At 38.0% G+C, this 24,818-nt stretch overlaps 1 protein-coding gene across 1 annotated transcript; it reads left to right on the top strand.

Moving 5' to 3' along the window:
- The first annotated feature begins 506 nt into the window (after positions 1-506).
- Positions 507-24,125, top strand: LOC140335472 (lactase/phlorizin hydrolase-like). The gene is made up of 17 exons (XM_072418106.1): positions 507-1,101; positions 4,913-4,983; positions 5,065-5,145; positions 6,019-6,124; positions 7,026-7,104; positions 7,881-8,556; positions 10,054-10,696; positions 11,881-13,434; positions 13,906-14,174; positions 14,802-15,092; positions 15,831-16,029; positions 16,742-16,944; positions 17,746-17,855; positions 19,565-19,699; positions 20,280-20,500; positions 22,417-22,656; positions 23,279-24,125. The coding sequence occupies exons 1-17, from the start codon at positions 528-530 to the stop codon at positions 23,482-23,484; spliced, it is 5,658 nt and encodes a 1,885-aa protein (XP_072274207.1). The 5' UTR covers positions 507-527; the 3' UTR covers positions 23,485-24,125.
- The last annotated feature ends 693 nt before the right edge of the window (positions 24,126-24,818 follow it).

The following is a 24,818-nucleotide window of genomic DNA, read 5'->3' as shown; positions in this document are numbered from 1 at the left end:
CACAGCACTGCATAATATGTTGGTGCTATATAAATACTGTTTAATATTAATATTCTGGGAGAAGGTTTGGGCTTTCATTATAATCCAATAACTTGCAGTAGTTCAAACTCCAGTGGGTGTTTATCTTTATCATGTTAATTGTTGGGCAGAATAGATCACCGGTCATCAGGGGGCAGCTCTGACAACAAGCAAAGTTTTTATCCTCTGGATTGATGCCCACATCCACACAGGAGAAGAACAGGGGGTTCATGTAGTTTTCAGTGCCTAAATATTTCCTGTTTGATGTCCAAACCTACTGACATAAAGCTGGGGTTACAATTTTAAACCTCTGGGCACCCTAATACTCACAAAAGAATGTTTGGAAATGAATTCTTTATATACTTTTTAATGTTACCTCATTATCCCTTCATAAATAGTTTTTCTTTGCTTTATCTGCCGTAGAGATAAGACAGCCAGGACCAATTTTATGGCTTTTATCTTTGTATAAATAGCTTAACCAATGCAGCTTTAGACACAGACTGTCCAGAATGGGTTCAGCCTGGGGAGGGCTCCTCCTGGTTCTCCTCTCATCTTTATGTCATGGAAGCCCCTGGAAGACAGATGGAAAAGACATGATTGCCATTGCTGGACCTTTAAGTCAAAGTACATGGAATCTTCAAAATGAAGTAGGCCAAGATAATATACTTGGATGCAGTAAAAAAGACATACAAGGGATACATGAACAGATACCTGTCCTACAGAAGTATAGAGTTACCTTCTACAAGATTTATCTAGACCGGAGCTTCATATTAAAGGATGAGACACAAGTACAATGCTACAGGAGCATTCTTCAGGCCCTAGACAATGCTGGCATCAGATCTGTTGGTGTCCTACACAGAGGAGACCTCAGTGGTCTTCCAGCTTCCATTACAGAAGACAATCCAGCTGAACCATATATAAAATTTGCTGATTTTGCCTTCCATACGTTTGGGGATTTGGTCCACACCTGGATCACCTTTGATGTTCCCAAAAAAGAGGCAGCAAATCCCCAATCTTTGCAGATTTTGATGGAAGCCCATGAGAAGATTTTCATCTTATTCCACATCAAGTATTCTTTACCAGGTAAGAGGCCAATCAATACTGGTAAATGTAATTTATGAACTAATTTATATTCTCAGAAATGTAATTTACTTTTCATAACTAGTAACAGCATTTGTGTTTCCTGCAAAACGGGTTTGATAAATGGGTTTTTACTTCAATGCATTTATTATTATTATTTATATAGTTATAATTTTACGAAGCTATTTTTTACAAGCTTTGGATGAAAGTTAAGGTTTGAACTTTATAATTTTGCAATAGTATTGTCAGGTTTCCAGTAGTAGCAGGTTGTTCATAATTGCCCTGCTCAAGGTGCAACTACAGGGTATATATATATTCAGTACATCTCTCCAATACATGCACAAGAATGGCCATTATTCTAACAGAACAACCGCGAGATCAGAAATTCCTACAGCTAACAACACAGTACCTCTGGCACACTAAAGACCCAAGCAGTGCTGTTTACAAGCACAGAATTTGAAAGCTCAGTGAATGTTTTTGCAGATATAACAAAACATTTTTAATAGTAAGAGAAAAAAAGTGAAGTTCATTGTAGGGTTACATACAATTTAGTGTGGGTATGTATGCTTGCCTCTGTCATGGTATTCCAACAGTCCTAGGATATAAGTGCTCCCCTCCCCAAGCATGTGCAAGAAAATACAAGAACAATTTGGTGCAGGTTGGTGAAGCTTAAAAGGAAATGCAGGACAGAAAAAGGTCAACTGGAGGTCATATGCACCAGTCATTAAAATGTGAATGATCTCAAACTGATCTTACAAACTGCATAGCCCAGTCAACACAAACCCTAAAACTCATTTCATATATACAATGATTTCAGAAAGTATTCATACCCATTGTCCTTTTTCAATTTTCTTATGTTGCAGCCTTATACTACAATCTATCAAATACATTTTTTCTCATTTACTACACTCAGTATCCCATAATGACAAAGTAAAAACAAAATTTTAGACAAATTAGTAAATTTATTAAAAAAAAATCAGAAATCTCACATTTACATAAGTATTGAGACCTTTTGCAACAACACAGGAAATTTAGCTCAGGTGACTTCCATTTCTGTTCAAGGCTGAGATAATTCTATACCTTGATTGGAGTCTCCTGGTGGTAGGTTAAATTGATTGGACAAGATTTGGAAAAGTGCACACCTCTCTATAAAAGACCTTATAGTTGACAATGAGTATCAGAGCAAAAACCAAGCCATGAGGTCAGGAAAGGCCTGCAGAGCAGGACTTTTGTAGGGCAAGGATCTGGGGAAGGCTACAAAAACATTTCTTGTGCACTGAAGGTTCTCAGAAACACGGTGACCTCCATAATTCTCAAATGTAAGAAATTTGGATCAGGACCTCAGATTGGGCTGTAAGTTCACCGTCCAACATGACAATGACCCAAAGCACACAGCAAAGACAACACAGGAGTGGCTTAGGCCAACACTGTGAATGTCCTAGAGTGACCTAGACAGAGCCCTGACTGATCTAACGAGCATCTCTGGAGAGACCTGAAAATTGCTGTCTATTATTGGTCCCCATCCAACCTTCCTGAGCCTAAGAGGATTTGCAAGGAACTTGTTTTTACATCATCACCCAAAAAGACTCAAAGCTGTAATTGCTACCAAAGGTGCTCCAACTAAGTACTAACAAAGGATCTTAATACTTCTGTAAATGTGATATTTCAGTTTTTCTTTTGAATATATTTACAAAATTGACCAAAATTCTCTTTTCACTTTGTCATTATGAGGTACTGAGTGGTCTGAATACTTTCTGAAGCCACTGTAGTTTTTTTCTAAAAGACAGGATCTGGTCATTCCATATTCAGATAGTCAGGCAAAGTTCCCCTTTAGTATATGCAGGCAATTCTGAACAATGTAGCAACAAATCTTTGTATCTCCCCATTATCGGGAGTTCCAGATTAGTCTTTGAACTTTGCACTGAGATAAGCCTTGTTTGTACAAACCAATATAAAAAAAATGATAAAGCCCTTATTTAAGAGTGATAACACCATATGCAACATGAAATTAAACCTCTGATGCATCATGTAATATGATTATCTTAACTACGATATCCTTGATCTGAAACTTTCCATAGACTTGTAATTTGTGCTCCATCTCCATGGCATGCTGACGAAAAAAACAACTATAGAATTTTTTTTGTCTACGATACAGTATATATAAATAAAAAACAGAAAGGCCAGTCCAATGAAACTAAATGTTTTGATTAAACTACTTGCTTGTTTCAAATAATCCTATAACTTCTTTTGTTGCTGAATTAAAACAAAATGAAATACACAAGAATAATAGTTAACACAACTTAAAAATTTAATCATTTTATCCATCAGCATAAAACTCTTGAAAATCAGCCCCTTAAAAGGATCTATTTATAAAGCTTTTAACTACTTCTGGATTCATAATGGTATTGTAGTTAACAGTACACTAATACATTCAACTTGAATTTGAATCTTCAATCTTGAAAAACGTAGACTTGGAAGATTCAAAAAATGAAGGGACTCAAATTTCCAATACAATTGCATTGAAGTAAATGGGGGCCAATGGGGAACTTGGCCTTTACAGAGCTGCTAGACAAACCATTTTCATCCAAAATCTAGTGAGTGTTTACTGTTAGTAGTGAAATATCACCTTAAAAAAGGAAGGAGAAGTGTGTAATGTGGGTGTTTCTTTAATGTTACTTGATAATTCCTAACATTCACTAATAAAGTATGGAATAAAAAAGGAGTACTGTTTTTTCATTTTTAGTTTGTGATTGTTTTGCATTATAATAAACAAAAACATTATATACCTAAACACAAGGAAAAGAACAAAACCTTACCTAATTTTTCTGATTATAGGGGTATTTATTGACTTTGGTACAATTCAAAATTTGAATTCTGAAAATTGAATTTCAGTTGGACTCAATTTGACACCTCAGCACTGCTTTACAGCTATTCTTACAGTGTGTTGTCCTTGTACCTATGTATTTATTCTCTCACATTATGTAATCCTGTACCTTGTTGTCAAAGTCAAGAAGAGTACAACCTGACTTTTACTTGTGTATCCTTAAAAAACGACATAATTGAATGTAGAAATAAGAAGTAATCTCTTGCAAAAATTAAAAAGCATTCATGTTGATTAAAAAAATATATCAGTGTTGCCTTTGGAACTAAACTTTACAAACACAAAACCCCATTGTCTAGCTTTGCATGGTGGTAGCTGTGCACCTACCCACCAGAACCTATCATGCCTTTTAGGTTCCTAACAGAGGTCTGCTTACCAATTCATTCCTGTGCCTACAAATCCTGCCTCCTTATTTAGACACATGATTTCCACCATAATGCACAACGCTGGGAAATGTACTCAACTAACCTTTATTGTCCTAACTACTTTGGGGGGTGTTCCTTGGTAACATCCAATTGATGGGCTTAATTTGGAGATGGGGGTGAATGAGGTGTAGTGCAATTCATTATCCTTTAGGATCAGTGAAAGTTTGTTGCAATTATATGTGTGTGAAGTTTTATCCAGTATTTTAATATACTGTAAGGTTATGGTGATGGTTATGGTTAAGGTAATGTTCAGACTGGTGATGAGGTTGAAATGTGCTTACTCGAGTGAGACTGCTAAACTTACTAAGTTTACTGACTGCTACATTTTTGAGTCATATTGGACAGGACCACTTCTTTTATGTGTCAGATCTGTAATGTTGTATTTGCCCTGTGCCCTCCCACTTTTCCATGGGATTCCATAACACTTTAGCACTATATACACTATATATATTTAATGCATATATATATGCACTTTATAAATAAATAATAAATGTTTTTGTCTTCTCAGATGTAAGGCTCTCTGTTGCTCTTGACCCAACAGTACTGGATGCTTGTCAGTCACTAAGAGGACATTTCTTGGTAAATATGCTTTGTGTTTGGCTTCTCTGTTTTTACTGCATTGCCACACCCTAAAAAATTTACTTTTTTTGTCTTCTGCAGGAATCAGTTGATTTTTTTGCTTTGAAATTTGAGTACAATTGTCAGAGGTCTGAAGAACTACAAAAGTGGAAATCACATCTGGTAATGAGAATTATAACTATGACTTGAGCTTTTACTTCTAGGGTAAATCACTTTCTAGCTTGACATTAGTAATTATCTAAGTAGCATGGGACTTTTATGTTTGCTTTAATAGGTTATCATTGACAAATTGCCATGATCACTAGTTGGGAGATATCTCCCTCCATGGTCTTGACTTGAAATGTGATGTCCTGTGGAATACCCAATTTTGTGGATGGGTATAGCTATTCACAAATCTATTCACATATCCAGTAAAGACTACAAATTATTTGTTCTGGTGAGCAGAATTGGGGCCAAGGACCTTTAGCGCCAAAGAAAAAAATAGCCAAAGTGCCTCCATTTTTCAATGCAATCACTGTGTTCCTTTTCATTAAATTTATACTCAACACACCTGATTGGTCAGGGCTGGTGTTAGCATAGCAAACTTGGCAATTACCAAAATTGTAGCAGAGCAGAGAGCTGGAATGCAGTGAAGTTGGGGGCCACACTTCACATTTGCTCAGGGCCCCATTTTATGTAAAACAATTCCTGTGGTTTGCCCCTAATGCTGTCCCTCCCTCTATATCCAACATATCCAAATGTTTTCCTTGACTTCCTATGTAGGACATATAAAAAACAAATATCAGACAGCTGGGATTTTTAGTACAGCTTCCAGGGAACAGAAATAGAAAGGGAAATTATTAAACACTTATATTTGCAAGTGTTCTTGGTTTACCATTTAAAGTTGCTAAGGTGCGATCACACTGATTCTTCGCCATAAAGACCATACAGGTATAATGTTATTATTTCAGACTTTTGGCCAATTACAGATGAGACATCTTCATGGTCTATCACAGCTATCTGATTTTTTTTGTATTTCTGAACTGTAATTTACAGAACATCAAGAAAGGTCTGGAGGTTCTGGTTTTTACATTGTCTCTGAATGACTGCAACAACCTGGAAGAGGAAAAAAAGAATCTTCTGGCTTTTAAAGTTGCAGAAGGTAATAATATATCCTAAAGTGAGTCTATAATTTTTTGAAGATAATTTTTTTTCTATGAATAAGATCTCACAAAAAACATTTAACTCTGGGTATTTAATAAGGTTATGCAAAATATGGACATTCCAAAAAGAAAGCACAAGCAGTAACGTATTCCTGTTAGACTGTCTCTCTCCAACTGGCAGTCTGGACAGTAGAAAGATGAGTGGCGTCCTTCTTCAATTAGCTGTGTATGTAATGTGAGCTTAATCTGGAAACATAGGACAGTCTGATCACTGCTCTCTCACTCAGCACAGTAGCCTGGCTCTCCAATGCATCCTCCTGCAAACTGTCCTAGTCAACAGTGCTCTCTCTGTAGTACAGTTGATTGGTGCAGTGTTTAGAGGGGGCACGAAAAGTAGAAGAGCAGTATATTTAATACTGTATATGCAGCATGACTGAATTATAATAATAAATCTAAAGGGTTTTACGTAAAATGGACTTAGAGTGTTTCAAACGCTGTCTACACAACTCATTTATTGACCATGCTGCTAGACCAATAACTTGCACAAAATCTTTGCATATGATTATGAGTCATATTTAAAAGTCAGTAATAGGACATTCTCCTTATACTAATACATATTAACCAGGAAGATTTACCTGCAGAGAATGTTTAATGAATGTCATAATTACTGCCATATGTGCATTCAACCTATTTTATACATTTCTTTTTACCTGTAAAGTCTCTCTTGTGCTTAAAAAACTCATCATCGTCTTACTCTTTTGTGACTAGCTGATTCAGTCAATAAGAAATACAGAAAGTAAAAGCAGCCAATCACTACACAGCAAGAAGGGCTGTGGTGGGAATAATATTTACACTTGAGTTGCATAGGTTCTATTCCTGATCTAAGTTTTATTTTTGCAGTGGTGATTGACTCTGGAGCTGTTTTTGTGGGGTACGACATCAGTGAATTTCTGTTTCAGCCACAGGACATTAAAATAAGGTGAGTCTACATCTGACATTTTACAATAAACTTTAAAAGCTAAACCAAGTTCTAGAAACAAAAAATTGCAAACAGGCAGGCCCAGGTGTTGAAGGGATAGGACAGGTGTTGTCCGATGCAATAAAAAAAGGCAATGAAAACTTTATCTGCCTGTGTGCAATTTTTTAAATACGCTCACCTATCCCATAACCGCCACTGACACGACAATCTTTTTTCCTCTCCTATTCCTGGTTTTCGTCTTCAGCCATCCTAATTGGAAAATTGATTGTCAAAATGTGAATAAACAGGCTGCCCCACTCACAACAGTATAAATACAAATTACTAAAAGTGTATTCATTAGTAAAGTTTAAGTGTAAGCAGTGTAAGTAACTGACTGGATGTGGTATCAGCCTCTTCATGTCTCTGTACAGCAAAGCTCAGATTAGGAGGGAGGAACAGCACAAGGAATCAGTGCTGATGTTCTCTGGTTCTAACTAGGGATTTACAATAGGAATAAGAAAGCAGCATGAAAGAGAGGTAAGACAATGAGTGCTGTTTCTCTTTTTACTGTCCAATAACATGCTGAGGAGGGACAAGACCTGTAGGTGTTATGTAACTGCATCAAAGCAAAATCAAGTCTTCTGCCCTGTCAGGTAGGACTGTCGATATAATACCGTTATGTAAATCCCAGAACTGTCAAATCAGTTGGATTTAGGATGGCTTTAATATAGTAAGTTTATTCAATATGATAAAGGACAACTTTGAAGAAACCTACTTGGGGTACTTTTTTATTGCAGGTCACAGGTGCCATCAGAGAAGTCTTTATCTCCACTGTCAGCATTCACTACAGTTTGGGAGAAGTTTGCCAGCCAAACTCCAGCAGAGCGCGATGCTTTCCTGGCTGACACATTTCCAAATGGCTTCTTGTGGGGCGCATCCACTGCAGCCTTTAAAGTAGAAGGAGGCTGGGCCGAGGGAGGAAAAGGACAGTCCATATGGGATGTGTTTGGACAACAAGGCAACGCTCATGACAATGCTACTGTAACTGTGGCCTCTGACAGCTATAACAAGATTGACTATGACATGTATCTTCTAAAAGGTCTACAAGCCAAGACCTACCACTTCTCCATCTCATGGTCTCGGATCTTTCCAACAGGGCTCAATTCCACAGTCAGCTCAACAGGGGTGAAATACTACAACAAACTAATTGACAGACTGATAGAAGAAAATATCACACCAATGGTGACCTTGTACCACTGGGATCTGCCTCAGGCTCTCCAGGAGATAGGCGGTTGGCAAAGTAATGCCATTGTCGATGCTTTTGCTGAATATGCCAATTTTTGCTTTATAAGCTTCGGAGACCGAGTGAAACATTGGATCACCTTCCATGAACCTTGGGTGGTCAGTTACGCTGGGTATGGAACTGGACAACATGCTCCTGGGGTAAAGGATCCAGGGAGTGCTATGTTCAAGGTATAATAAGTTGAGTCATCAATTTATGACTACAATATACACTATTATCAAAAAAATTAGATGAAGCTTTTTATTTATTGACAGTTTAAAGCAGAACTAAACCCACAATACTCAGATAGCTCTGTTCCCTCTCAGGGCGCTGCCACCTTCCTTCTTCTTTTCTTCGTGTAGACAATCTTCGTCCATCTTGAATTGCTATGTCAGGATGATGTAACTCCTACGTGCCTGGGAAATACCAGCACATAAAGCAAATAATCTGAAGTGGACCTATGACCAAAATTTTTACTTTATATAAAAGGGTAGATAACACTTTAATACAAAGCAAAAATGTGCTTTTTTTCACCTCGGGCACGAACAGAAGGGGCTTTTCCCTGCAGGGATATTTGCACTCTTTTTTACATTTACAGGAGTATTTGCCACCCGATCTTGCACATGCACAGTGTAAGATTGGGTGACGTAGGTAGAAGAAGGAATAAGATGGCAAAGCAATGGGATGAAGGAAGAATCCAGGACCAAATCAAGGCCAGCTGTAGAGGGATCAAGGGCTCTGCAAAAAAAAAAAAATTTTACTTTAAATAAAAGGTTGGACAACCCTTTTATGTAAGGTAAAAATTATCTTCTTTTTTTTTTTTGGTAGGGGGGTTAAAACCACAGCGATAAAGACAGAATGAGAGCGCAGAACCTTCTGGGATACCCGCCACGTATCCCAGGAGGCATCTGGCTGCTCCAAAGTTGGGCATGTGCAGAAGGGGCTATCTCTTCAAAGGAGAAAAAAAATGTGGATCTCACGGCGCGTGACCCAATCCAGGAAAGCTCAGGAGGGATTAACAGATCTGCAGGAAAAGGTGAGTGTTTTTTTAAGTTCCACTTTAGCAGAACCACTGAAAACCTCTAAGGCATTCTGCAACTGTAACTAAATGAAACATGTTTAACTGTTCAACTCCAGCCTTTGAGAGCCAAGATCTGCACAAATATTATTTCTCTAATGGACAGCAGAAAATTTAGTAAGGTGTGGTTTGGAAGTTGTCATTAAATGACTAGTTATATGAAACGCCTGGCCTGTTTGTGGCCTGGCCTTGATGTGTGAAATAAGATGACCATGCAATAGAGGAAATAAGGAAAGTTAATCGGTCATGCCTAGGGATCACCATTAATCAAAAATAATTTTGACCACCTTCTCCAGAACCCAAAGGCTATACTGTCTTGAAGATGACCAATCCATACTACAAAGAAGCTTTGTTCTATATGATGGTTTGCTGATGGGAAGCAATAAACATGACAACTAGATAAGTTGGATACATGACTTTATATTCAGGGTTATTCTGTACCATCAAAACAAAAATATATACACCACCCACTGTCATATCACTGACAATCTACTTGTTTTTGTGTTTATGGCAGAATTTGTTATATTGTATATGAAAGCTTTTTTTCAGTGATGTACTAACATATTAACATGGAACATTTAATACCCTTTTAATTTATTTTTTAATATAGGTGACTCACAACATTGTGAAGGCTCATGCCAAAGCCTGGCATATCTACAATGATAACTACCGTCATCAGCAGAAAGGGATGGTGGGTATCTCTCTAAATTCAGATTGGGCAGAGCCGGTGGTTACCAATCCAGAAAGCATAAGTGCCACAGAGCGATATCTGCAGTTCATGCTGGGATGGTTCGCTCATCCTATTCTGGTGAATGGAGACTATCCAGAGGTTCTGAAGACACAGGTACACCAAAAATACACCCAATGCCCCACGATACTAGGCCCTTTGCCCACCTTTACTGAATCAGAAAAGACCTATATCAGGGGTACTGCAGATTTTCTTGGCATCTCCCACTATACATCCAGGAAAATTAACGCTTCCAGCAGCTCGGTTTGTGAGAACAGTTATGACTTTATCGGGGGGTTTGCTCAACATACTGATCCATCATGGCCAACCACCGCCTCCCCATGGATCTCAGTGGTGCCATGGGGCTTCAGGAGGCTTCTAAATTTTGTCAAGGAAGAATATGGAAAAGCAGGTCTGCCAATATACATAACTGGTAATGGAATGCCAGCGTCCATGCTAGGAGATGTGTTCAATGACACAGAAAGAGTGGACTACCTGAATTTTTATATCAATGAAGTCCTTAAAGGTAAGGTACAAAATGTGATAGCAAACAGTTTATACTATTTTAATTATGGATTTACTACAATATACTGTAGTGTACACTGCTGCGGTCAGATTTTAAGAAATATTATCCATTCATAGGATCACGGATGCCAAATCAGATAACTGCCTCTGTGATATGGAAATATGAGTCTTCTGTTTGCACAGAACAAACATGGGAACCTTTTGTAAACCAAATCATATCATAATTAAATAAAAGAAATCTGTTGCACTAGAACAGGGTATTTAAATAAAACTGGACTCCAGGCAGACAAAAAAAATCAGCTCTAAATTCATAAATAAATCTTTAAATGTATTTTTTAAATACAAGTATCCCTATTTCCTGAAGTAGGAGTAGTACAAAAAAGATAATTAGTTGTATTTCAGTGCTGAGAGAAAGCTAATATGACAGGATAGAATAGTGACAGATTCTGCAAGTCATTCCGCTGTTTTTATTTTATCTGTCCAGTCACAGATTGGGGGAGAGGAGGGGACCTGTCAGTGTTACTTAAATGCCATATAAAAATATAAGGTCTCCTGCTCTACCAAACAGGATTGTACTGTGACACAGACCCATGGAAATCTCAAGAGAATTCCACGCAGAGGATAAAAGAAGATAGAAAAAAAATGCTTCCAAACACAAGGAAACACCTGCACAAATACTTGTATACAGCTAGTGGTTACCGGCTGTTAACTCTCACTGTGCTTGTTGGAAACTGCCTGATACCCAGGTCTGGAAAGAGTTAGTCTGAACATATCCTAACTGCAATCTTTTGCTATGTTTGCACTGGCCATTAGGTTGTGATGCATCCCCTGCTTGCGTGTGCAAGGGATAGGCATCTTCATAGGGAATGAATTGCAGTGCATTTGCATTGTGCAGTACTGCTGCCAGCTGTCAAATGTGCAGACACTGGTACTTTAAGAACCAGCACTATGATGTAAGTGACCAAGCAGCTGGCAAGGTGTCAGCTACTGGTAGCTAAGCAGGATCACTCGATCCCAAAGCAGGTCTGAACCTGCTCTTTCACTACTCCACCTAGATCTTTTCAAACATCCACTTTCAGGCAAATTGCTCCTTAGCAACTGAGACCAATGGCATCTTAGTAGAAAATCTTGTTTTCTGTTACTACATTTTTAAGACATATATTCTTAAACTGTTTTTTTTTTCAGCCATCAAGACTGACAACGTATCTGTAAGTTCATATGTAGTCCGCTCCCTGTTGGATGGGTTTGAGGGGCCACAGGGATACAGCCAAAGATTTGGTCTTCACTATGTGGATTTTGGGGATGCAAACAGACAGCGGACTCCCAAAAAATCTGCCTATATATTCAACACAATTATTGAGAACAATGGCTTTACAAAACCCAAGTCAGCAAAGCCCAAGACCTCAAGTACAGGCTGGCCATCTGCAAGGAAGTTAACACCCCTCCCAGCCTCAGATGTCCCCTCAAAGGCAAAAGTTGTATGGCAAAAATTTTCAGGGCAAACTGCATTTGAAAGAGATATGTATCATTATGGTACCTTTCCAGATGATTTTAGATGGGGTGTGTCAACATCGGCTTATCAAGTGGAAGGAGGATGGAATGCAGACGGAAAAGGGCCAAGTACCTGGGACACATTCTCGAAAATTCCGGGAAATATTCAGAACAATGCCAATGGTGACGTAGCTTGTGACAGTTACCATCAGTTGGATGCTGACCTCTATATGTTAAAGTCTCTGGGGGTAAACAGTTACCGCTTCTCTATTTCATGGTCCAGAATCTTCCCAACAGGGCAAGGTACACCCAATGATAAAGGTGTTGAGTATTACAATAACCTTATCAATGGTTTATTAGCAAATAACATCTCTCCAATGGTGACTCTCTACCACTTTGATCTTCCTCAAGCTCTCCAGGATTTAGGGGGTTGGGAAAGCAATACAGTTCTTGATGCATTTCATAACTATGCTGACTTTTGTTTTAGAACATTTGGAGATAGGGTTAAGTTCTGGATGACTTTTAACCAGCCGCACAGCATTGTGACAGCTGGTTACGGTCTTGGTCTGTTTCCACCTGCTGTAACAGATCCTGGTTCTTCTCCATACAGAGTAGCACACAACTTGTTAAAGGTCCATGCCAGGGTCTACCATACCTATGATGAGAAGTATCGAAGTAGCCAAGGAGGAGTTATCTCACTGAGCCTCAACACAGAGTGGGTAGAACCCAAAGACCACATGTTAAAAAGGGACATTGAAGCAGCTGACCGCTACTTGCAACTTACCCTAGGGTGGTTTGCTCACCCCATCTTCAAAAATGGGGATTACCCAGAAGCTATGAAGTGGCAAGTGGCCAACAAGAGTGCCCTGCAGGGCCTCCATTCATCAAGACTTCCAGCTTTTACAGAAGAAGAGAAAGCCTATATACAGGGTACAGCTGATGTTTTTTCTATTAATATCTACACTACCAAAATCGTTCAACACAAAACTCTCAGGTTAACACCTACATCTTTTGAAAATGATATTGACATTGAAGCAGAGGTCAACACTAACTGGCCAACAACAGCCGTTTCTGCACAAAGAGCAGTAGCTTGGGGAATGAGAAGGCTGCTCAACTGGGTAAAAGAAGAATATGGAGATGTTGCTGTATACGTCACTGAAAACGGAGTGGCCACTGGCAGTAGCCCTGATTATGATGACAATGGTCGTATATTTTTCTACAAGACCTACATCGATGAGGCTTTAAAAGGTTCGTTGTTAATTTTACTGTATATAAATAGGGATTTGCAGGTAAGTAGTTGCAGTCATTGAAATTAGAACTTCTATTTTTGCTTTTTTGCATTACTCTTTCTTTAGCAAACAGTCTGCAGTTGCATTGGCTAGTGTGGTTTAGAAACAGGATAACTCAACCATAAGGCAGACAGACATCATTAAAAATACCACACGCCCAATTGTACCCATATTTTTTTGTTTTGTTTTCGTTTTTTTTTTTTTAGTTTTAGGTGAGTTAGGAATGAAATTAAACCAATAGGAACACTGGTATGTAGAGGTTAGTACTACATAGCAGTAAATTGAAAAAAAGCACTGCAAACTCTGTGAATGGCTTTTAACATAATTTTGATTTTTGTTTCCCCTGTTCTATGTTTTGCATTACAAAAACCACAATGGGCATTGTCATAAATCAACCAGTAAAAAAAATATTCTATTGTCTTTTGTACAGCTTATAGTTTAGATGGAGTGAATCTTAAAGGCTACACAGCCTGGTCCCTGATGGACACCTTTGAATGGAATTCTGGGTACACAGTACGTTTTGGATTGCACCATGTGGACTTCAACAACCCCAACCGTCCAAGGACAGCCAAACGATCTGCCATTTACTATGCTGACGTTATCCGTAACAACGGTTACCCTTTGAAAGAGGAGGAAAAGTTCCTATATGGGGAGTTTCGACCAGACTTTGCATGGAGCGTAGCCTCAGCATCCTACCAGGTGATATAACTTGAAAGGGGGGTCAGGATTTAAAGAAAAAAAAAATTGTGGGAAGTACAATTTTTCTCTTTGGGGGTAGGCCATATTCTGACTGCTGTAAGTTAATGTCTTTTTTTTTTCTTTTTTTTAATACACTCGCTTTTTTGAATGTTTCTAATTTGATAAACTGTAAGTAATAGCAGGGGTGTTCACAATTTCAGGCAGAGATCATTGGTCATAAGTGATTAGCAAAATCATTGTGATACATAGGTCTAAATCCATCCTACATTTCCAGCAGTGTCTCTGTTATAATATTTACCATCACTGCCTTTTTCATTGATCCTCTATCCGACCCTAACCCAGACAGAAAGTGGGGGCTATTATTGGGCACACAGGCAGGAATGAAAATAATTTTGCTAATAAGGTGTAATAAGGAGGGCCCAAACAGCTATATCTGGTAGAGGTAATCCTGGATGAGCACCCAGGCCACTGGTTAGGCACCAGGGGTTTAGATAAACCAGACTTATCTACATAGTTGCCTGTATAGTGGGTACACATGGCTGTATTGCTTATGCAATCAAGAATTTGGTTGTAATGAGGGCACACAGTTCTTTCAGACACATTTAATTTTTTGTGTGTGTCCTTTAGATTGAAGGTGCCTGGAGGACAGATGGAAAAGGGCTGAGTATCTGGGACAAGTTCACACACCTCCCCTTCAGGATTGATAATGATGACAATGGTGATGTAGCCTGTGATAGCTACCATAAACTTGAGCAAGATATGGAGATTCTTAAAAATCTGAAGGTCACACATTATCGCTTCTCAATCTCCTGGCCACGGGTCCTCCCAGATGGAACACGGAACTTTGTAAACGACCCAGGGCTCAACTACTACATCCGTCTGATAGATGCTCTTTTGGCTGCCAATATTACACCACAGGTAACAGACAACAGCTAATGAATAAGTAAAAAAGCCATCTTTCCTCTGCTTTAGGAACTGCTCACTGTGCTCAATTTCTGTCTTGAAAATAACACTTCGCTTGCTCCCCAAAAGACCTGTATCAAAAAGTTTGTATTGCTGTAAATTTTCATTTATTAGAGCTGAACATTTATGAGAGCAATGGCATAGGAATTGGCATTTATGTTGATACAGTCATTATACTTACACATCTTAACAGTCTTGCTTCACAGGGAAGGACCCCAATGTTCCTCTGTTGCAGTTTCACTTACAGATCTTCTCCTTACCACCAATGACTGGACAACAAAAGTGGAATTGGCAAACTGATAATATCATCTCTTTGTCACTCCACTCTATTCTTCTAATAAATTGTGCTGTGTACACCCAAATGGCTACTTGTGCTGATTCGCCCTCCCTTTTCTGAGTTCTGCACAGCAGAACTTAAGATTTTGATAGCAAACCAAATTCAGACACTTACAATGTTTGCATGTATATATGTATATTTGTAAAATATGTATTACCTACAGTTAATACAGAGCTGTATTGATTTGTCCTTATATCTGCCAGGGCTTCTGCCCTTGGATCCTGAATTTGCATTCCTGTGCACATGCAGGGACCATTTTCAAAGACTTGCAGAAAAAACATGTTTTTATCTTTTATTCTCTGCTAAAATAGACATTTAATAGGATGAAGATTAAGTCATTTTGTCTGTCTGTTTAGGTAACAATATATCACTGGGATTTACCACAAACTCTACAAGATGTAGGTGGATGGGAGAATGAGACTATAGTAGAAAGATTTAGGGATTATGCTGATCTGCTTTTCCAGAGACTGGGAGACAAAGTGAAATTCTGGATCACATTAAATGAACCATACATTATTGCCAATCTGGGGTACGGATATGGCACTGCAGCACCAGGTAACGATTATATAAAGCTCTACATTGTTTTTTAAAAATTCTAGATTAGTTTTTTTCAACCAGATCTTCGTGGAACCTGTGGGTTCCTCCAGAGGTTACTAGGGGATCTTTGAGCCGTGAGAAATGTGTTCCTCATAGGTCAATTTAGCTGATGCCAATTATTTTTTTGGCTATCTGTAACCATTGCTCCTTACTGTACTATGTCCCTGTGTTGGGACATCTTGATAAAGACTAATCTTTGCTTGTTCATGTCAAGGCTGCTTCCTTGGTGCCTGGTGATGTGTTTATCAATGGGGGAAAATTCTAAAATCAGCAGGAGAAAAAAGATTAAGCTTAGATTCTCCAAATGAGTATTAAATACAAGAAAATACAAACAGAACAGGTTCCCCTACAGCTAGCAGAGCAGTTTTGACATCACCAAAAATCACCAAATCTCCTGAAATTGTCAGTCAGGAGATGACTGTGCCTTGGAGCTCACATTGCAGATATAAAGCAGAAAGGCCTGTAGGGAAATTCACATACTTTGCACACATGAACATATTGTGACATATGGAAATAGATTGCCCAGATTTTTTAGATCAATGTATTATACTGAATAAATCTTTAAATGTACTTGGCTGCTCTTTTGCTTTGCAAAAGTGTCCACCACCTTGACAATGGAGGCACTCCAATGTAATTTACGGTATAATATATTTTGTTCAATGCTTTTAAGGGGTCAATACAAGACCTGGCCAAGCACCATATATTGCTGGACATAACCTCATCAAGGCTCAAGCGGAGGTCTGGCACCTTTACAACAGTACGTATAGAGCAAAACAAGGAGGCCTCATTTCTATAACCATCAACTCTGACTGGGCTGAACCAAGAAACCCATACAAGCAAGAAGATGTGGAGGCAGCTCGTAGATACATGGCGGTATGAAGTAAAAAATGACCTACTGTGAGATCATAATTGCAGTAACTTTGAGAAATGAGGGAAATGTAGGCTTGCTTTTTATACTGGAAGGCTGTGTCTTTCTTAAACCTTGCTACCACATAACAGTCAAATGTTTAGACTAAAAGCTAATGGATGGTTTTTAGTAGCATAATCACAATACCTAAATCACTAGTGAGTAATATTCTAAGGATAAAACCATTTGTAGAACAAACAGGAGCATAAAAAGTAAATTACAAAAATAAAATGTAGGATTAATTAACTGCCAACAATTGCACAATGTTGCAAATTTGTGTGATTCTCCTTCTTACTGCTACTACGCGCTACTTTTGTAACTTACTTCATAAGAAGCAATTCGCTCCATTTCTTTAGTGATCTATTGCTACTTTTAGTAATTATTCCTATGATTCAGAATTGATTGGCAGGTGCATTTGATCTGCAATTGACCTCTTTTTGACCTTTCAGCAGGCTTTGTATTCCTGTAGACTTGCATGGTAATATAAATCCTGCTTGAAGTCAACAAAAGCCCTTCAACATAGACCTCAAGCACAGTAACAAGGGTACTCCCTCCCCCTAGAATTTTACACTTACCCTTTATTATTTGGCCATGGTAAAAGCTACTGTGTTTGCAAAATCCCAGAGATTTAATTGGTACAATATATTAACCATGCACTAGACTACAATCAGACAACAGAATTAACCATTTGCCTATACCGAATAGCTGAATGTTGAAGAGATCTGATCTCATTGAAAACATTCATTTCCTCTATTTGTTTCATCTAGTTTTATGGAGGATGGTTTGCAAATCCAATTTTCAACAATGGCGACTACAATGAGATAATGAAATCACGGGTGCGGGAGAGGAGCTTGGCACAAGGCCTGGCAAAATCTCGGTGAGAATATATACAAAACCTTTGTTGCCTCGATTGCTGGTGAATTTGTGCAATAATACTGTAATGTTAATCATAATAATGTTGTGTATATGTACATGACAATAGGTTTGTGATCTGTTGGGAGTACAGAAAAGAGGGTCACAATGGGTTTAGGTTTATCTAAATTGTTACTAGCCCCTAATTTCCCCAGAGCTCCTGAAATACACTGCACTAACTAACCACCCCCACTCCACATATTTATTCATTTTTTATTTATTATTTATATTTATTATTAATAAATAGGATTTATATAGCATCAACATAATACGCAGTGCTGTACATTAAATATTTACCGGTACTTACGTTTCACAGCAGGAGCCTGTTTTGTATTGCATAAAGAGAGTAGAAACAACTGTAGATTGTAGGATTTTCCATCACTTCTTTGTCCTAATGTTATCAAAACAGACAGAAAAAGTAAAATTGCCCAGTTAAACTATAGTCAACATTGAATGCCTAAGGGCAGAACATACTACCAATATTCATTATGTGTCCTATTACAGTAATTAATTTATAGACAACAATAAAAACCTAGAAAAACCTAGAAAAGTGGAAAAGCAGAATGTAGGAAATTCAGGTTTTACTTAAAAATAAGGAATAAGGTATAATAAAATTACAACATGTTTTGGGGGTTCATTGGGTCCCCTTTCATCAGGGCTTAGTATTGGGTACTGGATAAGTAAAACAGAAGTTGCACCTAGGGCAATCATACTAATTACCTCTATGAACCCCCCCAAACACTGTTTTAGTTTAGGATGCAAGATCCAAGATCAAATTAAAATGGGACATTGATCTTTTGACACAATTAGTACCTACTTGACTAAATAACCCAACCCAATATGCCCAACATTCCTGCTTAAAGTTGATTTTTTCCTCCGTTTCCCAAATCATTCTACACTGCTTTTTTCCTGAATAAAAAAAAAAAAACCTCACATCTGTATTAGATCTAGAAGCTTACAGCTACAACAAAAACTTGGCAACTTGGATGCCAATTGATGTGGGACCAAAAACACAGTGTGAAACGTGGAAGGACATCTTAATTCTGTGCAACATTCCAGGGCAAGATCTCTTAAAGCTCCTAAGGGCAGGACATTCTCCTAATATTCACTATGTGTCCCATTACAGTGATTAATACGTACAGAATCTCTGCATGCACATATCCTAAAGACAGGACATGCTACCAATTTTTACATTACAGTAATCCATACAGGGAGAATGGTTAGAACCTTTGTTGGGATGCTGTGTTCCTAGTATGGCAATTACCTTTTTTTGTTTTTTGCCTCAGTGACAAAAAGTGGAGGAAAATGCCACAGCAAGGGCACTGCAACAAAAATGTCTCAATGTATTTTGGTAATCTATTCCCTCTCATTTCAACTCCTGGTAACAGTGGACTCAAAAGAGAGAGAAATCCATTTGTTGGGGTTCATATAGTCTAGCGCCTTTAGACCCCTAAATATTGTACAATTTACTGGTGAAAAGAATTGCCCATGTTGTTTGCATAGTCCTCTGGAGTGTTGGTGATGTTGCTTTCCTTGAATTGCCTTTCTGTTGGGGACCAAACAGTAAAGACCTGTCACCGATTCTAAACTAAAAATCAACTATCACAAACTAAAAAAGTTTAGGTATTAATCCCATTAATGACATTAACATTTTGTGTTTTTATTTGCTATTAGGCTTCCTGAATTCACAGAAGAAGAGAAAATGAGAATTAAAGGAACATATGACTACTTTGGTTTCAATCATTACACTACCATCTTGGCTTCTCCCCTCAATTTTCCTCAAAACACGCAGTCATACGATGCAGACAGGTAAAAAGCATCAACATAACTGCTAATTTAGAAGATATATCGAGGATGAAAGGGGTCCTAATCAAGAAATCTCTAACAGTCGTTTTCTTGCCGTATACCCTGATAATGTCAAAAGAGATAAATAAAACGAAGAGAAAAGCCAGGGTATTTGCTAAGTGGCAGTGTAATTTCAATACACTGCCACTTAGCAAATACCCTGGCTTTTCTCTTCTTTTCATTTATCTCAATTTAATAGATAACTCCACTTTTCCAAACACAGCGCCATGGACCTAAAAGAATCCAAATACAATATTCTGCAGAATATATCATTTGCTGTTTTGTAGCATAAAGTGTAGGTGCTGTTATGTTTGAAGGCTATCTAATTACAGAGTGGAATACTGTGCATAAAACATGCCATAAATGATACAAGTCTAGGTTGCTACAACAACCAGATTATCTCTTTTAATTTTATAACCAGCACTAAAATTTATGGCATAGCTCTGGTTGCTACAGTGACACCCTTTTAGGAGAATCAGTCACAAAAATGTAACCATCCATTGTGCTAGCAATAAATAAATAAAACTCTAATTCTTTCTCCTAGGGGAGTGGCATCTGTGACCGACCGCAGCTGGCTTGGCTCTGGTTCTATTTGGCTTAAAGTGACCCCCTTTGGCTTCCGGAGGATTCTAAACTGGATAAAGGAACAATACAACAACCCCCCAATTTATGTGACAGAGAATGGAATTTCTGAACGTGGAACAAACCTGAATGACAAATGGCGGGAACATTACTTCAAGCACTATGTCAACGAAGCCCTGAAAGGTACATGAGAAATGCTTCCTAGAAATCTAAGGGAGATGTGGGATTTTATCAACATTAATGTTCATAACACAGGTTTTATGTTTGCAATATAATCTTCATTTTTATATGAACTGTGACCTTTTTACTTAGAATAATTATGAGGACAATGGCAATAAAAATAAAATTTTTATGCTTCCTGTAGAATCCTTTTCTTGCAGTCCATTGATGGACACAGGAAGTTTTTTTTACCTTTTAGTAATACTGCCACCTACAGGAAGAAAAAACTGTAGGAGAGTCCAGGGTATGAACCTTCAAACTACCAGAATGACAGTGTGGTTAGAAATACAAAAGTGTGGGACCAGTGAAAATAGCAAAAGCCTTTTCTTTCTCATCCATGGAGGAGGTCTTCATGGAACCCAAAAATTTTGTAATTGTGATGTGGGTATCACCGCAAACAATTGCCAAAATGCCCAGTGTAAACAACAGAAAACTGGGGACTAACTGATGCTTAAAGCACACCTTTAGGCAAAGCTGGCACCAGGTAAGTACAATGCATGTCAGTAAAAGACTAGGTGTCAAATTTACAAATCTGGGAAACTCTGCTCAGGGACCTAGTGGCATAAGCCATAACAGGAAAGGGAACACTGATTTTAGAGACTATAAGCTTTATTGTTGGTCTGTGTGAGCCACCTTTACAGTTAGGTCCATAAATATTTGGACAGAGAAAACTTTTTTCCAGTTTTAGATTTGTAATTACCACAGTTAATTTTAAATGAAACAACTCAGATGCAGCTGAACTGCAGACTTTCAGCTTTATTTCAGTGAGTTGAACAAAAAGATGGCATAAAAATGTTAGGAACTAAATCCTTTTTTTACACAGTCACTTCATTCAAGGGGCTCAAAAGTAATTGGACAACTGACTCAAAAGCTATTTTATGGGCTAGTGTGGGCAATTCCTTTGTTATGTCATTATCAGTTAAGTAGATAAATAGCCTGGAGTTGGTTGGGGGCTGCACTTGTATGTGGAAGATTTTGCAGTGAACAGAAAACATGCGGTCAAAGGAGCTCTCCATGCAAGTGAAACAAGCCATCCTTATGCTGCAAAAACAGAAAAAACCCATCCGAGAAATTCCTACAATACTAGGTGTGGCAAAATCTACAGTTTGGTAAATCATGAGAAAGAAACAAAGCACTGGTGAACTCAGCAATGCCAAAAGACCTGGACGTCCACGGAAGACAACAGTGGTGGATGATCGCAGAATAATTTCTATGGTGAAGAGAAACCCCTTCACAACAGCCAACCAAGTGAACAACACTCTCCAGGAAGTAGGCGTATCGATATCCAAATCTACCATAAAGAGAAGACTGCATGAAAGTAAATACAGAGGGGGCACTGCAAGGTGCAAGCCACTCATAAGCCTCAAGAATAGAAAGGCTAGATTGGACTTTGCTCAAAAACATCTAAAAAAGCCAGCACAGTTCTGGAAAAACATTCTTTAGACAGATGAAACCAAGATCAACCTTTACCAGAATGATGGCAAGAAAAAAGTACGGAGAAGGCGTGGAACAGCTCATGATTACTTTTGTTCTTGGGTGCTGCCCACTTCAACAACAATGCCTTGGTCAAGGTTTTATAGGAAATGTAACCTCACCTAACTCTGAGATGTCTATGTGTGTAAATTTATATTGCTTGGTCATACATTTAAGACTTTACTAATGATTTAAAAGTTTCTTTTTATTTATTTATTTTTTTAACCAACGAATACACATTGACTATTGGTAAGTCAAGCTGTCTGTTATTTGATAATATTTGATATTGTATCCAGTCAGTTTTGCCAAGTTGAAGAATAGAACTGGGAATGGTTAAAGCTTTCCACAAAAAAAATCAACTGTATTATTGCTGAAATATGATCTTTATTGCTATTTCTTTTCCACAGCGGTTAAGTATGATGGTGTGGACCTCCGCGGCTATACTGCATGGTGTCTGATGGATAATTTTGAGTGGGCAACAGGTTATGCAGAGAGGTTTGGTTTATATTACACAAATTACAGTGACCCTAAACTGACACGTATACCAAAGGAGTCTACAAAGTATTACAGAAAACTCATCCACTGCAATGGATTTGCAGAACCCAGCAGCAATCATCCATGTCTAGGGATGGATCAGGAACCGGAAGGTGAGCCATAGCAGATAAACAGAGAACTTTACCTTCAGCTTTACTTCACTGTAGCTAATTCTTTGATTACTGAACTATTAGTGTTTCTAAATACATGCATTCCTAAACGTGGCATTCCATAGTAAGGACAACAAGGCAAATTCAACTCCAATTACAGCAGTGGTAAATTATCTATACCAGCAAGCTTAACAGTAGACTAAATTAAAGCAACTCTATTGCTAAACTAAAGATTTAAATTAATAGTCTACCTGTAAAGAAGATAGGGGACAACTACCTCTCCCACTACCTGTTCTGCCCCCACTACACTCAGCAGTACCTCCTTCTGACCCCTTGGGTCATAATGTCCTGTAGTGACAACAGGGATTAGGTGCAGTGGGGGAACACAGGACTGCATGGAGTATGTCACATGGTCCCTCACACTACGAAGCAATGGGTATTAGTCCAGGCTGTGAAGGGGGACTGTAGTGGCATTGCTGCAGCAAGAAAGGCAAGTGAAGATGCTGACACTGATATATATATGGTCTAATCACAGGTTAACTTAAAGGGTGAAGATAGATTATAACCTTATCCAACTAATATTTTAGGAGCAATTTTCTTAAACAGCTGTTGCTTTCCTCCACAGTTACAACACCCAAGCCAGATCCGACACCTGAAAGTCCAAAATCTATCAGCGTCAGTTTCCTGGGACTGAATATCTCTACAGAGGATGCTATGATTGCTCTGTATGTGGAATTTGCCCTATTACTCACCTCCATCTTGGGCATTATTGTGTTTATAGTGATGTACAGGAAACTAAAGAAGAAGTTAAAATTAGCTGAATTATTTTAGGATGAAGCTACTGACAGTTACAAAGCTGTAACTTGAATGACACCTAATTGTCTCTGTATATTGTAAGATTTTCAAGAATGAAAAAATATTAAATAAATAAATACGTTTTGTACAACTTAAATTCTACATAATGAGAGTTTGTGCTGGTATAAGTTTTGACTGAAAGGATTAGTTATTGGTCTATGGAAAAGTAGCGTTTTTATTGATGACATTGCATTAAATACATGTAACTCATTCATTCATTAATTAATTAGAAACCAAGTTAAAATAACCTAATGATAAATTGAGTCTACCGTCTCTGAGAGGTCACCAATTCCCAAAAAATGAATATCAAACAGGAAAATAATGCTAAGTTTGAACTAAAAAAGTAAGAAGATGATTCCTTTAATGAAACGGAATGTCTTTAGATAGAGACAGGGGAAGTCAAACAGAAAGATTGAATGTTCTTGTGAATCTTGATATTGGGCCCCAACTTCTTCCATTCCCCCTACTGAGTATTGTCAGCTATCACATTAAAAGGGTCAACATAAGGACTAGGGACTAAACCCTTAAAAATGTTACTGACATTAAGAGATCAATTTTTAAAGCAGAGAATCAGATACTCCCTCAAACATTCCCTTATGAGAATCTTCCAGGTCATTGTGTTTTAATGGCAGTAGTTGATTTCCATAAGGGAATATTTGAGGAAATGTATTAAAAATAAAGTCCTAAGTTGTCTGTATTTACACCAATGTGTCGTTTTAGCATATTTATAACCCCTGCTGTTATTTTTCTTATATGTTTGGCTGCAAATTATTTTGTGATAGACTTATTTTAAAAAGTATCTAAACCCGAAAAATGTAATATTGCAGTTTACTAGTCCTTATATATATATATTTTTTTTTTTCCTTGTGTAATTTCACCTGTTGCTGCTGCTCCTAACATACTTCCTGTTCTTGGGGGGAATCTTTATGCATTTACACAGCCTCTTCTGCAGCCCTTTGCAAAGTCTATAGGTCATGTCACTAACTGTCCCTTACAAGTGCTTTAAGTTCTAGAGGGAGAGACCAATTACTTATTAGTATGTTTTGACAGGGAAGAACATACATATTTCATGCAGATAGTGCCCTGGGCCTTTCGAATCTGGGACCTTGAGTGTTGCAATGCTGAGTGCTAGCTACATACCAAAGTCAGCAGATCATTTCAAGGGTCATTATAATTTATACGGTCAGTTTCTTTTATGGAAACCATTATTTGTTTTATTACATGATTGTTAAGTAATAAAAGGCATTACACCCTACTACCATGCTAATGCAGGAGGAGCTGTAGCTCTGATAATTTTTATGGGAGTTTTA

Source organism: Pyxicephalus adspersus, chromosome 7 (genome assembly GCF_032062135.1).
Source record: "Pyxicephalus adspersus chromosome 7, UCB_Pads_2.0, whole genome shotgun sequence".
NCBI lineage: Eukaryota > Metazoa > Chordata > Amphibia > Anura > Pyxicephalidae > Pyxicephalus > Pyxicephalus adspersus.
The sequence above is the reverse complement of the archived record's forward strand: the minus strand, read 5'-3'. Positions and strand labels throughout refer to the sequence as shown.